This window comes from Phoenix dactylifera, chromosome 18 (genome assembly GCF_009389715.1).
Source record: "Phoenix dactylifera cultivar Barhee BC4 chromosome 18, palm_55x_up_171113_PBpolish2nd_filt_p, whole genome shotgun sequence".
In the NCBI taxonomy this organism is placed as follows: Eukaryota; Viridiplantae; Streptophyta; class Magnoliopsida; order Arecales; family Arecaceae; genus Phoenix; species Phoenix dactylifera.
Genome location: NC_052409.1, coordinates 9,097,929 through 9,114,773, shown reverse-complemented (window position 1 = coordinate 9,114,773; position 16,845 = coordinate 9,097,929). Strand labels below are relative to the sequence as shown.

At 33.1% G+C, this 16,845-nt stretch overlaps 1 protein-coding gene across 2 annotated transcripts; it reads right to left on the bottom strand.

The window, feature by feature from the left end:
* Positions 1–10,504: 10,504 nt before the first annotated feature.
* LOC103721182 (traB domain-containing protein) lies at positions 10,505–16,582 on the bottom strand. Of its 2 annotated transcripts, none has more exons than XM_008811268.4 (7): positions 16,089–16,582; positions 12,540–12,655; positions 12,338–12,426; positions 12,145–12,219; positions 11,945–12,055; positions 11,324–11,419; positions 10,505–10,965 (listed from the first exon to the last, which is right to left on the bottom strand). In XM_008811268.4, the coding sequence occupies exons 1-7, from the start codon at positions 16,481–16,483 to the stop codon at positions 10,702–10,704; spliced, it is 1,146 nt and encodes a 381-aa protein (XP_008809490.2). In that variant the 5' UTR covers positions 16,484–16,582; the 3' UTR covers positions 10,505–10,701. The 2 variants fall into 2 exon arrangements, with proteins under 2 accessions (XP_008809490.2, XP_008809492.2); XM_008811270.4 differs by having other exon boundaries at positions 12,540–12,668; positions 16,089–16,573.
* Between the last annotated feature and the right edge of the window lie 263 nt (positions 16,583–16,845).

The window sequence follows — 16,845 nt, the reverse complement described above, 5'->3', positions numbered from 1 at the left end:
TGGAAAGCACGCATGCGCATTTTCATTCAAGCACATGATTATGATTTATGGAGTATCATGGTCAATGGTCCACACACAAATACTAATTATGATAAGAAATGGCTCAGCAAAATTCAAAAGCCATGAATTAACTATATTGTGCATTAGATGATAGTGAACTTAATAGCATATCTTTTTGCATAACTGCTAAGAAAATCTGGAATATGCTTGAAGTTAAATATGAATGCACTCACATTTTTAGTGAATCTGAAACTAGCTCTGAAGAAGAAAAACACCAAACTGAAATTGAAAATCCTTGCTTTGTGGAACATGAAGATGAGGTATGTACTAGAACACAAAGTAATTTCTCATTCAAAGATGAAGTACATGCCGAAACTCAATCTGATTTTACATTTGATAAACTTCATGATGGCTTTTCTGATTTGTATTTAGAATATAAGAAACTTATTTGTAAGAACAAGAACTTAAAAAATGAAAATCAAATCCTAATAGATGAAAAACTGAAAGTAACTAATAAAACTGAAATCTTAATTGAGGAAAATAAAGAACTAAATCAGAAAAGCCAACTTCTCAGTGAAAGCCATGATAAACTTAAGAAAAACAATGAATTGCATTCAGAAGATAACAGAAGATTAACTAAAGAAGTTGACAAATTAAAACCTATTGTTGAAAGATTTACTTTGAGCTCTGAAAAGTTGAACCTAATGATAAATAATCAAAGAGCTGAATTTGATAAAGTTGGATTGGGATATCAACCTTGGTACACCCAAAAATCTTTCAAGAATATGTTTGTTAAAACAGTTTCTAATTACTTTAAAATAGATTCTTATAATGTTGATAAATAGGAACAAAAGCTATGCAATCTTCTGTTGTTCCTAGATCTGTACATTACAAATTTGATGAACCTAAAAGGCAAAAACAGAAAACTGAAGGTTTATCTACTAATCATATTAAATTTATGCTTGTTAAATTTAATAAGAGGATGCAGAAATACACTCCTTGTAATCCTAAAATCTACAAGCCTATGGACAAAATAGCTATTAAGAAAATATGGGTTCCAAAAGGAACAATAATAGGTAACTTGCAAGGACCCAAAAGAGCTTAGGTTCCTAAGTTGAAAATCTGAATATTTTCTGCAGGTGTGTCTAGCACTCAAGGCTCCAACAAAAGATGTTAATTTGGACATTGGATGCTCTAGACATATATTAAAGAATGAAACTTAAAATATACTTAAGAAAAGTAATTGAAATGAAAAGAATAATGAAATTAGTAATCCTTGCATCTCCTCATTCTCTTTGCCTTAGTATCTGATTAAAACATGAATTGCAGGTATTAATCAATTTTGTGATATAGGTAATCTTTTTAAAAATATAATCAAATCACTTCATTTTATAGTATGCTTTACTTACTGTTGGATAAGTTGCTAAATGATTAATCAATTTATTAAGAATAACTCTATGAATTCTCTATATGTTTGATTGAGAGTTTTTATCCATGGCATTATCTTTTATTGGTCATAGATATGAGAATGTATACTTGGTATATTTTTGAATATATGCACTATGAATATCAAGACTAAAAAAATTACTTTTGGCATATAAAATCAACTCATGCTAGTTTGTACATAATCTCAAAAAATCTTGTCGTTGGTTTACTTAGATTAATTTCTGTAAGGTCAAAGTTTGCTATGCATGTCATCTAGGGAAACAAATTAGAATCACTTCTAAATCTGAAAAACATTGTTTCCGCCTCATAGTCCTTGAAAATTCTCCACAAGAACTTATTTGGATCTCTAGAATTGTAAACCTAGGAGATAAGTTTCTTGATTTTGTAATTGTGGATGATTTCTCAAAGCTAACGTTGGTTTTGTTTTTGGCACTTAAATTGAAATATTTTCTGCATTGGCACAAACTCACAAAAAGAATTCAAATGAAAAAGATTTGCAAACTATGAAAATAAAAAAGTATCGTGGCATAGTTTTGAAAACCAATTTTTTGTTAAGTTTTGCACAGAAAATAATATTGAATACAATTGTTTCTGCACCAAGAACACCATAAGTAAAATAGGGTTAATAGAATCCTTGAAGAAATAAAAAAGACAATGTTATATGATAGTCATCTACTTAAATGATCTTTGTTAAAAGCTATCATCACTGCTTGTTATACATATAGTTTCTATTAGATCTATTTTTGATGAAAACTTCTTTTGATCTTCTGAAAAATAGAAAATGAACTATTGCATATCTTTCATATTTTTCAGTCGTACATGTTATGCTTAATATGTTCTTATGAAAATAATGCCAAATCTGATAAAGATATTCCTATCTTTGGATATTATTCATCAAGCAATGCATATAGAATATTCAATGAAAAGATCCTAGTTGTAGAAATATCAATTCATTTTATTCTTTATGAGACTATTGATCCTTCATCAAGACACTAAAATCAAATTATTTATGTATATGGTTAATCTTTTTGCTTACATATAACAATCTGAAACTAAAATACCTTAAGAAGAATGAACAAGATTATAATTGGTCAAGTTAAACTAAATCATTTTTGAAAGAGATAAAATTTGAAATCTTGCCAATAAAATCTGAAAACTTGTTAATAATTAGACCCAAATTGAGTTTTTCAGAAATGCACTTAATAAAGAAAAATTGATGACTACTAAAAGATTCAATCAAGAAAAGATGAAATAGATCTTGATGAAATTCTTGCATGATTAGAAGTAAAGATCACCATTATCATTTGCTTGCTTTATGAGCTTTATAATTTATAAAATGAATGAGTAAAAAGCACTCCTATGTGGTTATTTCATTAAAGAAGATCTATGTAAAATAACCACCTTATTTGAAAACACTCATTATAAACATGATAAAGCAATATGTGATTTGGAACAAGCACCAAAAGCATGATATAAAAGCTTGAGTAACTTTTTGATAGAAAGTAATAGTGATAAAACTATGCATCAAAAGAAGAATTTGTGATATCTTATTTGCTCAAAGTATACATTGATGACATCATTTTTGGTTCTACTAATGAAGATTTTACTAAGCTCATGCAAGGTGGGTTTGAAATATGTATGATGAATGAATTAACATTTTCTCTCGAACTTCAAATTAAGACAAACAAGAAAGGAGATCTTCATTGACCAAAGTTAATCCACAAGAAAACTCTTATAGAAGACTGGCATGAAGAAGGTATGTCTATGACCCCATCTTGTAGAATTTGAAAAGTATTAGCAAGATAGATCTATTGTTTTAAAGCTGTATTGAAGCATGATAGAATAATTATTTTATCATACAGCTAGTAGACCAGATTGTATGCTAATTATGTGCCCTTGTGCAAGACTTCAATCTAGCTCTAATGAATTCTAACAAATGAATCATAATCTGAATTTTGATAGAAACAACTGTTTAAGATAATTTGATTAAAACTTAGCTAGCATGTCTTATTGATAATTATCTTAAGCAAATAGAATCTAAGTTAATTGATTTTGAAAACAAGAAATTGACTTGACGTTGATGAATCTTCCTATTGCCTCACATGCTTGTCCTTGAACCATTTTGGTTAATGAAACTATCTCTTTAGTTCAAGTGACATGTGATTGCTTATATTTAGGCAATCTCTTGAGTAAAGTAACTCAACATTCAATTATTGTCATATCTTATGTTGAGTCATTTAGTTAAGAGATATGTTGTATGAATGTTTTGTATCTTGAAGAAACTAATTACTTTTTCTTCAAGAAAAAAAAAGATTTTGTTAATAATGCACGATCCTTAAGCAAGAAAATGAGAGATTTCAACTTGAAGGACAGCTCCACATAAGATACAATAAACATTCACATGCAAACAAGAATGGGGACCTTCTTCAGCCAAAAATTTACACATAAGAAATCTAGTAGGTATTTGACTTGAAGAATGCAGAATGAATCGGTAATTTTAGATACCTCTCTCATAAATTAGCTGAGCAAAGTCAATAACTTAAATCTTATTATGACATGATTAAAGTCTTTAATTATTAATCTCTTGATATCATGTCTATATATGTATTGATTGACTTATGCTTTTAGAAATTGTTTCATGGTTTGCCCAAACTAAATTATATCTTTGCCTATGTCATAACCATGAATTACACAAGTTTATGCTTAAAATTTTGATTTAAAATAACTTGTGAGAAGCTATGAATCCTTGAGCATAATGAAAATGTTGTTTGCATGATATACATCTATATGATACATAAGATTATTTCTTTATTCTGCTCTTTCATGTAAATTACTTGAGAATAACAAAAAGAGGAGATAAAGAAAAGAAAATGAACATTATTCAAGCAAAGTAAAATCTAAGTAAACGCAAATACTCCAATCTTAAGGAAAAGCAAAATAAGCATAATATATTCGGCACATTTGTGAGACTTGTGTGAGCATTCTTTTGGAAGGGATAAAATCCGTAATTAAATACACTTAAACAGGAAAAGTTTGAAGTGAATATTTTAACCTTTCTATATTGCTCATTATAGGGATGGTGCCAATGGAGAGGCTAGTGGTAGTACTCGGCACTATTTGACCCAACTATTCGGTGTAGGGTATATTAGGGACGGCACAAGAGGAAGGCTAGTGGTAGTACCTCGTGCCCCTTCCAACTCCACCGGATAGGAGCAAATAGAGTATAGAGCATAAGAAAGTAAAAAAAATGAAAAAAAAATTCAAAATATTCATTAATTGGTTAAGAAAAGAAATTTAAAAAATGATGAGAAAATGAATGACAAAGTAAATGAAAGTATATAAGAAGAATCAAGTCAAGTTTTAATCACTTGAAAATACACCTTAAGGATGAAATCAGTGCAAGATTATATAGGAGAAGTTTATTTGAAAAGAATTGATTTTGATCCTTGACATGCTTGTTCTTAATATTTTAATACATGACTTAACACATAATATATTTTGTATGTGGCATGATATTTTGAATTATGGGTTCTCAATATTTTGTAATGCTCCATGCTTGGATAATTTGATTGAATGTTTGAAATACTGCATAACTTTTTTTTTAGTATTATTAAAAAGAAATTTCAGATTTATCGTTCACGATCATCTTTGAAATCTGAAAGTTGAATAAATTTGTAAAAAGGAGAAGAGAAGAATATCTCTATTTAGGCAAAATGAATTGATTTTGTTTTATCTTTCAACTTGCCTAATTTTGGTATATAATGTTCTAATTCGTATTAAAACTCAACATTAAATACAAAGATTCTGAATATGCTCTAATATGTTTGAAATATGTGTTTTTAATTGTAATGAATTAAGATGAGCTACAATATGGAAGATACATATCTCAAATTATAATTTTGAAAGCTTTCTTGAAAATCTTTATGAGACTCAGAATCCGATTTTGTATAAAAGCTTAAACTTAATTTAAAAATACTTATATCGTTATATCTTTGTAACCTTAGTTATATGCTTCAATGATCGGAATATTCAGGAGAATAACTCAATATGATTTCTAAATAAAAATCTTAACTTAAGAAAAATAGAATTAATTTTGATGCCTTGGTTGATTGCTCCGATATGCATCTGAAACATATCATTTCTTATCTTTAAAGTGTACTAAAATTGATTTAAATGATGTATTTTTCAATGATCTTGATTGCGAACAAATGTTTCTAAATATATAACTTTATTTTGATATTAAAAAGATTCATTGTATTTCATGTATACATTGCTGTTAAATCTATGAGTAAGAAATTAAATTCTATAAATATTCATCTGAATGATCTTCTATATCCCTTTCTACATGATTGTTGCTTCCATCACTAAAAGAAAAAGCTATTTTTAAAAGAGTGAATCATCTTAAAGCTAGAAACATTTCAGCTCACTCAAATGACTCTTAAAAGAAAGAAAATGTAATTGCTTTTGAAAAAAATTAAGCTTCAAATGAATTATTTTCTGATTAATATTTCAGTAAATTTTCTCAAAGATTAAGAGAAAGCATAACTTATTCTTGAAAGATGAAAAAGAGTGATTGCTATAAATTTTGAAAAACTCTAGATCACTTTACATTCTTGATATCATAGAATTTCGATTTTATTCACGCTTATCATTAAAATCTGAAATTCAACAAAAAGAAAAGAATGATTAAAGAAGAATGTATCTTTTGATGGGGAGCTTTAGATATATCAATCTCTCTAGATTTTGCATCTTATTCAAAAGTCACCATCATATCATGCATACCTTAAATATTTTATGAATTGATTTTGATGAACCTCCTTGTGTTGCCATTACTTGTCTTAGTTATATATAGCCTATACTTTGAGTTTAATTCTCTAGAGTGTTCATTATCTTAAATGAATATAATTTGATACTTACAAATGTGCTCTCAATGGGTTAAGTTGAAAATATGATGAAATTTGTAGAAAACATATTTTCAAGATTAACAATTTGAATGTTTTATTGAAAATTATCTTCAAATTCTAAACTCTTAAATGCAATGCTCAATTAAGAGGGAGAAAGAAAATTTCAGGGGAAGAGATCATATGGAACTTAATCGCATAAATTCATAACTAAATGAGAGAGAAAGAATACTAAATGAGAAGTGATCCTAATACTCTCCAATATGTATCATCTGAAATTTCAATCTGAAAATCTTTATGATACACCTTGAGGCTTACTATTTGGTTAATATATTTTATCCATCAATCATGAACCAATTTGCAATTCAAACAGTTGATCTTAAGAGCCTCTAGTTTAATGGAAAAGGGAGAAAATAATGTGTTGAGTTTTCTTGAGTATCTCTTGTGAACACAATTTAAAAATAGCTGCTACATATGATAGATTTATAGATTTTAAAACGCACCTAATCGGCGAATCAGCTATTCTGAAAATTATTTGAATATGAATTCCATCTGTCTTTATTAGAAAATTTATTTTGGAATTCACTAATGAGTTCTTATTGGCTTGCTCTTTAGAACTTCAATTTTGTGCCAATTCATTTTATATGTATCAAAATGTGCTTTTTTTTAAAGGAATAAAAGAAAGTCTTTAAAAGAGCTTTAAAAGAACTTTCAAAGCTTTGAATTTTATGTATGCTCTAAGATATATCATAAATTGCATGAATTCATGTTTTGGTATTTATGACTGAATGCTTTTATTATCATATAAGAACTTTGAAGTCATTAAGAATTAATGATCCAACATGATGTTATATTTTTTTTAAGTTTTGATCTTACACTCTGAAAATTAATTAAATTGCTCTCATGTTGCTAAATACTTAATATATTGGGCAAAAGAACTTAAATGAACAAGCTTTCATACTTGTTATTAAAGATCTTTCAAAAAAAGGGATTAGATTTCCATTCGTGCATTCTTTGAATATTAGTCTTGATACTCCTTGAATTAACTTAAAAAAGGTTCCACCTATACTTGATTTGAAAACTATCTTTGTGGTATCATTTGCTGCTTTGTGCTTAATGTTTCATTACTTTGCAACCTTTTTGATGTTGTCAAAAAAGGAGAGAAATATTTGAGTATGAGTATATGCTCATAATGCTTTATGTTTTGAATTGAATACAAATCAGCTTAGATTGAAATATGTTGATTGTGTTAAGTTGATTAAATCTAAAACATTATTATGAAGTATGTTTTAAATATGCATGTTTTCTACTTCATGCAACTTAGGTATGCATTAGTTCTAGAACACAATCTATTTTATATTGTATATACTCCAAGTTTTGTCATCATCAAAAAGGGGGAGATTGCTGACCCAAAGATTGATTTTGATGATCACAAAACCTTGAAGTATAATTACTAATGTTTGTGTTGCAAGAAGAAAGATATTTATTTTGCAAGGAACATAAAAAGTTGGAAGAATAGAAGAAGACCTCAAAAGCTCTCAAAAAGTTGAAAGAAAGCTATACTTCATTGGCCCAAGTTTCAGTTCAAAGGATTCAAGTTGGAGTAGCAAATTCAAAGAAAGATTCAAAAGAATAGTCCTCAAGTCGATTCCTGGAAGTTCAGAGTCGACTCTGGCACTCTGGAGTTTCAAGGAACAGTGCTCGAGTCGACTCCGGGACTCTGCGAGTCGACTCCGACTGAGAACAGACAAAAATACAGAGAGTTGATTTTTAGCGCTACAGTGCTCGAGTCGACTCCAGTTATAGTCGAGTCGACTCCCAGCTACAGTGCCGACAGACTCCTATTCACAAGTCGACTCCTGCTTCAGCCGAATCGACTTATGCTTCAGCCGAGTCGACTTGAGCACGCTGGGAGGCATAACGGCTAGTTTTTTCTCAACTCCAACGGCTCTATTTTTGTCTCTAACGGCTAGATCTTTGTTCCCACGCCATCCAAAGCTATAAAATCAAGGGGAGAGCTAGGGGAGAAGTTAAGGAAGTAGGAGAGAACACATAGGAAAGATTTTTCAAAGAAATTTCAAGAGAACCTTCCAAAAGCACAAAAGGGACATTCAAAGCAAAAGAGAAAGAAGAAGAGCATCCGAGTGAATCCCAAGGCTTCCTCTCCAACTGTGTGCTGCCTCAGTGATCCTCTACCTCGTGCGAAATTAGAAGAGGGTCAAGTAAAGAAGAAGCCGAGTTCCTTCATTTGCAAAACTTGGTTGAGGGCTTCTTCTCTTTACTCTATTTGTTTATATTGTTATATCTGCTTGTTTAAAAAGCTTGTATTTATTTTAAACTCTTGTTCTAATATCTTGTAACTCTATTCAATCAAGGGATTGAATCAAGGGGTTAAGGTTTGTTGGTAAGCCAAAGGAAAAACCAATGGTGTAAGGTTGTGGTTGGTGAACCGGAGAAAACCAACTGGGTTTGATTGTGAACCCGGAAAAACAATCGAGTGGTTCTAGTCGGTGAGCCTGTGAAAACCGACCGAGTTCGTTGTGATCTCGTGAAAACAACAAGTTAGGTTGTGAGCTTGTAAAACAACCGGCTGTAATCTGAGGGATTATAGTGAAATTCCCAAGAAGTCTTGGGGAGTGGATGTAGGTGCTGGAGTGCACCGAACCACTATACGTTTGTTGTATTTGTGATGCTTTCTTTTATTGTTTAATTTTCTCACTTACTTACTTAAATAAATATCTAATTGAATTGCTTAACTCTTATCCGCGCATCCTTTAGTTGCAAGTATATTCAAATTGTTTAATCAAGTTTCATTTAATAAAACTGCATTAAAATTCATTGTATTGAAATGCTTGCTTGGGGAAATCTAGACTAATTGTTTATTGAGTCCGCTGTTTAATAGTTTTAATCTTAATTAGATTAGAATCAAACTGTTGGTAAATTTAAATTCCACTGTGCATCTATACAACTTAGCTTAATTAATTGAAAAGTTTAGAAGTAGTTGAAAAGTTTTAAAAGACCCAATTCACCCCCCTCTTGGGTTGTATCTACTGGGCAACAGTTATAAGTAACACTAGCCCTTACATTAGCTATATTTTTAGTCTCTTTATTATAATCATTAATTATTTTTATTAATAAAAAAATGATGATCACAAATATGTAGTAATCCTTTCTCTTCTACCCCATCCCATGTGTGTGATTATACGACCTATCCTTTATTCTCCCATTTCTCTCCTCTCCTATAACCCTTATGACATTAGTCACTTCATATTAACTCATCATGGAAGCTCTACAAGAGATGGGTGGGAGGCAATTGCAAAATGGGGCTATAAGCACTGTGTTGAGGGATGGCATGACTCCAACATCAACCACATAGTTGCTGCTAGGAATGCTTTCAAGATCAAATCCTGTTTTGAATTGATATTCGCTTCTCTGTTCAGTCCTTTGTTGGTTCCTCTTATTTGTTTGTCTTACTTGTTTTCTTTCCAATTAAAGATCGGATCTTGCTCTATGCATTGGTTAATTTTTTCTCCATTGTGATACACAAAGACATTGGAATTGTCTTTTCGATGTCGGTTTTCCCCACCATTTTGGAAGTTTTGAGTATTCTTTTGGGATTATCTTTGCTGTATTTGGTGATGGATTCCATGTGATTATGGTTTTTTTTTTATATATTTTTAATTTGATTTAACATGTTAGAAAATGTATATTTTGATATATGTCACGTATCTATTAATAGAAAATACATATGCATATATTTATTTATCTAAAATGCTACAAGACTATCCATCATCAGTTCAGGTTTGACCCAGATGCATACTCCACCTAATAAGCTTACCAAATCTAATTTTAGGATCCACATTCCCTTATTTTTCACCAGGTCAGGCAGGTTTATCAGGTACCATTTACAGACCTGATATCAGCTTGAATCACAAAGAGAGAGAGAGGAAATGAGCACCTGAAAAGCCAAATAAAGAAGAAACATAAAAAGAATTTGGACTGCAAAGGATTGATATTTAGTTTTGTCAGAAGGGAATAGACAAATCTGCACTGTTGAAACAGAATCATAAGCACCCAACTACACTTCAATCATGTCCTGTAGCCAAATTTAGACCTTAACAGTATGTCAGAAAAGTCTTTAAGGTTTAAGCCAGAGATAAGCAACTGAAAACAGTATTCCATTCTTTGCAAATTAAAAGGAATGGTCGGCCATTAGTTCTTTGTCTTATGAGGAAAACTGAGAGGCACTATCCCAAGATAAAAAAAAGCTCAGTTACCAACCAACAAACAAAGCTTCATATACAATTACCCTTGTACCAAATTGTTTCTAGTGAAGGTGTGGTGTTTATTAGTACTACAGAACAGTCTTCAGCTGCTCATACACAGCCCACAAGATAAAGCCTAAAATGGTATCCCTAACTAGACTCATGAGTACAGTACTAAGCCAGCCGTTGGAGCCGCCAACCGAGGTCCTACCGACAAGATCACGAAACCGCAAGTTCCCCTGATCAGATATCAATGCATAGACCACCCCATTCATGTGTCCTTTTCCAATAACACCAACTACAGTCTTGCTCCTGTTCACAGCTTTGCTCCTCTTCAGAGACCATGCTAAATACTGAAAGTGAGAAAACTATCTGTTATTTTATAACTTTTATGCTGAAACCTGCAGTTATGATGAAGCTAATATGAAGAAGCAGTCATTTTATAAACTAAAGCAGATGCCTGCCAATAATAGAAAAATTGTAGTCAGACTTCGAAGCATTTGAACTAGCTAAAGTTCTTCTTGCTCGAGAATCCAACATTTAGCGGACCTCAAACTATAACAAGAACTTGTGTTCTTCCACGAGTAAACTATTTATAAAATGTGTTTGTTCTAAGTAAACTATTTATAGCATAGTTTGTTCCTTCAACAAACAATATTAATTCTAGCAGCCTTAACTTTCAGGTGAAGTTGGAAAAAGAAAAATAAATACCGTATCACGCTCATTCATGAGAGGCTGCAGCAATGAAGGATATGACATGCTCAGCTGTTCGTAAAGCTTAAATGGGCTGCCATCCATATCTTGATCCTACATCAAGATAAAGAAAATCCAGCAAAGGATAATATTAGAATTATAATCAAGCTTATGACTCACCCAGATTTGGTGATCAAGTTATTCAGTAAAACTAGAAGTTTTCTACATTTGCTTGAACGGTTGATGATCTCTTTCACTTGCTCCCATTTCAACATATTATTTGAGACTCTATACACAGAGAGTGGGGCATTTGAATCAGATTAACCAAGTCCAGCAACATGGCTTAGTCCATAAATACACACATACGTATATGACAGATGCAAATCTTAACAAAAACAAAAGAAAAGCTATAAAGCAAGATTTTAATGCCATACTAATGAGAAAAACATGGATCCAAAAGGATAATAAATAGGAGCAGCTTGTGAATTCGTAATTTGGATTTCAATTTTTTAAATACTGTGTGATGAAAAATTGCAGAAGTGTGAAACATTAGATTCACATAAAAGAAAAGAGTGAAACTTGAAGGGCATTGGGGGGATAGGGTGGGGTGGGGTGGGAGAGGGAAGAGGGACAAGAAACCTTCAGATTATTCTCTGGCAGCTCAGAGGATGGAAAAGTTATGCCTTGAAAAAGTGAGATCACCAATCTCAGTTTTTCACGCCACATGAGAGAACTCCATGCCCTTTCAAGCTGAAATGCACAGAAAGATCTGAATGGATTTGAAGTTACCAAGGCATCAGAAAGCAATACCCCAGCATCCTGGTTTATCAAATACATACAGTTATTTCAATTGGCCGATCTCCCAAAACAATTTGAGCTCCAACCTCTTCAGAAACTTTTCGAGCAGCTCGAAACTGCATTTATTTAAAAAAAAGGAAAATTATGATAAAGAAAAATCATGTATCAACTAAATTTTTATCAAAAAACACGAATCTTCAAAGAATATAAAGTTAAAATATTGCAATTGACCACCTCATCTCCAAAAGTTCGATTGACACCAGAAGAAATCTTGGAAGAGAAAACTGCTAAGAGCAAGCGTAATGCAAGAGCACTTTGTCCTCCTGCCATTACAAGCTACAGCATAATTAACATATTTTTTATTTCTCATCCACAGCATACTTTGTATATCACTTTTAGGAGCACACTATAATTTGCATGGGCAAAAGCTATTTACCCAAGTTTATGCTACGATTGACAGCTCCAAAAAATTTAGCGCCACTTAAGGAGAACATATTAGATTTTAGGAGTGGGGCATTCTCAGCATTATTGGAAGTGTACATAATTCCAGCCCTGAAAGTGAATTCTGCAAACATATAGGTTAGCCAAAAGACTAAGCAAATTCAAAAGCATGACCAACCTCGGGACAAATCAGGACAGGAGATTCTTAAAACTGCCTGGGCAATATGAGTATTAACTTTAGAGAATAAATTATGTGTAGAAATACAACATAATATCGACCACCCTTGTTTTTCAAATTGTACATTTGGGGAACAATACCTATGTAACTTCAGCGTGAGTATTAACTATAGAGAATAAATTATACGTAGAAATACAACATAATATCGACCATTCTTGGTTTTCAAATTGTACATTTGGGAAACAATATCTATGTAACTTCAGTGCACTGTGAAATACTCGTAAGAAACATTCGTATACATTAGAGATTGGTATAGAGGAAATCGTTGAAGGTAACAAAAATGACATTGTTGCCCCTGAAAAAGGTGTAATGCATGATAAATGAAAGAGCCTTTTCTATTATCTTAAAGGCCATGCTCAAGCAAAACTGCAAGCAAAGGCATCAGGATGACATGCATGTGATATCAGACATCTGAGAGATCAATTAAACATATCATGATGTATCGAGATTTTTATAAACAAGGCGCAAGGTTTGGACATTCCTATGGTATCTTACTAGGATTGTAGGCCAGAACGCAAATCATGAGATTTCCAATTTTTTTCTAAAAAATTTAAAAGAAATATATAAATTGAATAAATGAGTCAACAATAGTGTAGATGAATGGAAACAAAAAGGCATAGATATAAGAGTCTATTTTCCATCATCAATCATCATAAGCAACATATAGCATGTCAAATCATATACATCTATTCGAAACATATATTATTTATCAATTCAATTATCCTTTTAGGTAGAATGTTTTAGGAAAAATAAGGATGAGACTTAATTTTTACTCCATAAGCTCCAATGGCCAAGCTAGAATGAGACTTACCATGTGGTTTGAAAACTTAAAAATTTGCCTTATGCTTTTAACTCCATATGCTCCAATTGACAAGTCATCCGACTTTACTGCTCAAGATTATAGTGATAAGTAATTTTAAAAATTATATGATCAAATAAATTGTAGATTATGGACTTTTACATGATTTAATATATAGATAACATGATCAAGTTTGACCTTACCATCGATGAAGTTCAAATTAAATGGTTTGTTGTTCTCGATCCGACATGTCGAACCAACTCAAACTAACATTAAGTCAGCAGGTTTCAATCAAGGATACTTGGATTAATCATAAATATTTTGGCCCAGCTACCTTATCCATCAAATGGTTGGCTTTATGTTTAGCAATTTGACCTACCTAATAGGGGTCATTGCTTAGTGCAATGTTAAAAGGCTTGGACTGAGAAGTGCAATGGTGTGATTCGAACCTGGATAATGTGGTTTTAATTTGACCTACCTAATCCCAATTGACTCATTTAATAATTTTGTTGGATTGACATGATTATGATCTAAAGCTAAAAATGACCCATCACCAACCAATCAACAATATATAGATGTAAAAATTAGTAAAGTTGCACATAAAATATTATACAGAGAAACATATCAATAAAATGTGAAATCAGTAAATTAACAATAATTAATCGGTTAACGTTGTTTGCATCACGATAATCATGTTATCATTCTAACTTTGTCAACTTAATATTTAATAAGTTAACCGTGCCATCTCAAATGTAACCCTACTTGAGCTATTAATTAAACAGGTTACATGCATCGAGTTGTGTTACTTGTTTAGTGAATGTCGCATGTTTAGGTTGGGAAACACTAGATGAACCCCAGGAGCGACCTAAGGGAAGAAAAGGGGATAAAATAGTTGGATAGGTAGTGATTTAAGGAGAAACAATGGAGATAAAGTGCAATAGGCTCAAAGAGAATTCCTTTCTATCTTTACAGTTCAGAACATAAATTCCATACAAGTTTTAGTGTAAGGATTTAAGTGCCAATGGAATGAGACAGTATCATTAGTACCATTCCATTCCAACAGGAAAACGGGAACCGCAACACTTGTAGGTCACTAGTTCTCTCAAACTGAGATGTCCTAATGTCTCGGTCCCTCCTGTTCATCCTGGTTGTCTCCCGACATTTGGACGCACTAGGATGGTCGAGACAGACTACGATGGACTGAGATGCAAAATTTTTTTATTGTTCTTCTTTTTTCTTGTTGTTTTGAGTGTTTCAATTTGTCTTAACCATACCATCCTGACCCAGTACTATATCGTCTAAGAATTAAACTGGGGTGGGAGTTGGTACCAAGATTTAAACCCTTGGTTTAGGACTTAATAAATAACCAAAAAGGAACAAAATGATATTTAAAAAGTAAGTAAACTGGAATGTGACTTGGAACAGAGATGTAAACCCTTTGTTTAGGACTTAATAAATAACCAAAAAGGAATATAGTGATATTTAAAAAGTATTGTAGATTTGTTGTTTTTGGTGGCAAAGTCTTGTTGCTTTCTAAAAAAAAAAAACCGAAAATAGAAGCAATGAATAGCAAAAAAATAAAAACTCTGTGCGAATGATATCTTCAACATCAATCTACATGTAGTATTTCACTATTTGGTAGAGAAACAAAAAAACAAAAAATTAGCAACTATAACTTACAGGCCCCAAGCTATGAGAGATTTCAAAAGTTCATACGCAGCACACTAGTAATGCAAATTGAAGAGCTAGAGCTCATCCAATATAGTGGTCCAAGATGCAAATGCTAAGGTGCTTAAACAATTTAAACTAAGTAATCCAAGAACAAGTCAATTTGTAATTGTAGTCAAGCTGTTGAATTTGAGGCAAATATGGTGGGGATGACCATCAAGCATCCTAACTTATTAAGATGGCCAAGTCACCTTACAAGTTGCAGGCATTATGACCTCATTAGCCTATTCAGAATCATTAGCCAAAACAGCGCGTACAAATATTGCATCAAGGTTCATACTCTGGGAGGTGCTTCCCCAAGCATGTGGCTGTGTGATTCTTATGTCATTTCCTTGAAATGATTGACATTCCCTCACTTTCATTCTCAAAAACAAAAGATGTGTACTGCAAGCCCGGAGATTGTATCGAGCGAGCATTATCACAACTACCTTAGAGTCATCCATTAATGAGAACCATGGAAAGGATGACTTTACTAATGCTAATTCTTCCACAAATACCTTCACACAAGAAGGGGCAAACTCACATCTTTAGCACTACTACTGAAGTCATCCCTCCCATAATCCTTGAGTTCTGCTTGAAATTCACATCATGTATTGCTAACAGTAAGATTAATCATGCTGTTACTTAAAAATTGATCGACCTACAAATGAAACCAAAAACCAAGTCATAAATTTAAAATCTCTATGCACGTCATTCTCATTCCAGTTCTAGCTGATTATATCATTCTAATTCACATCTCCATGAAGAGAGAGAGAGAGAGAGAGAGAGAGACTACTTGCCTGCTTCTACAGAGCTCCACCACCACATTGTCCGGTTTTATCGCCCTGACGAGTCGCTCCACATTCACAGCAGACTCCTCCGATATGTGAGACGTGCCGATCAGCCAGATGGCTTCAGGCTCCACGAATTCCCTCCTCCAGCTCGGGACCGGACCGAAGCGCCTCTTCTCGATCACGACCAAGGAGCCGCTCTCCACCAGATCGATCAGCTCCCGGTGCGTCGCCGCCACCGCCGATCGAGAATCCTCCAGGACCTCCGACTTGTAGTCGAAGCCGGGCGGCGGAGGCCGGATCGAAACCTTTGGATTCCACCACCTGCCTCTAGATCGAAGGTGGAATGCGTTGGAGCTTGGAAAGGTGGTGGCGATCGGCAGAGAGAAGGTAAAATTCACCATCTATCTATTTGCTCTCTGCTCTCTGCTCTCCGCTCTCCGGAAGGTGTGGAGTTGAGGCTGTCGTTGTGACGAGGAGGCGATGGGTGAGGAATGAAACCCTGTTGAATTCGGAGCCACGTAATAAATTATGCGGTTCGGAAAGGCACTTGTGAGGCTTGAATGGACCGGTGATGGGCGGCCTTGTTGGCCACCTCACTGACCATAAGGACGAAAAAAAATCACATGATTCGCCTGTCCGATACCATCCTATTATAATATTTTTGGTTCGGTATATCGAATAGCAGTTGGCCAGGTCGGCCTGGCCTCTGTTCAAGGTTGGCTCGGCCTTCGGTGGGGTTCGAGATTGATCTGGCTCTTAGCAG

What these genes read in the sequence shown, in the direction of transcription:
- LOC103721182 (XM_008811268.4), bottom strand. Translation starts at nt 16,483, where the DNA reads ATGGTGAATTTTACCTTCTCTCTGCCGATCGCCACCACCTTTCCAAGC. An exon ending in CAATCGTAGCATAAACTTGG is followed by an intron (nt 12,427 to 12,539) that starts GTAAATAGCTTT and finishes TTGTAATGGCAG; the next exon opens with GAGGACAAAGTGCTCTTGCA. An exon ending in TGCCAGAGAATAATCTGAAG is followed by an intron (nt 11,420 to 11,944) that starts GTTTCTTGTCCC and finishes ATCTTGATGTAG; the next exon opens with GATCAAGATATGGATGGCAG.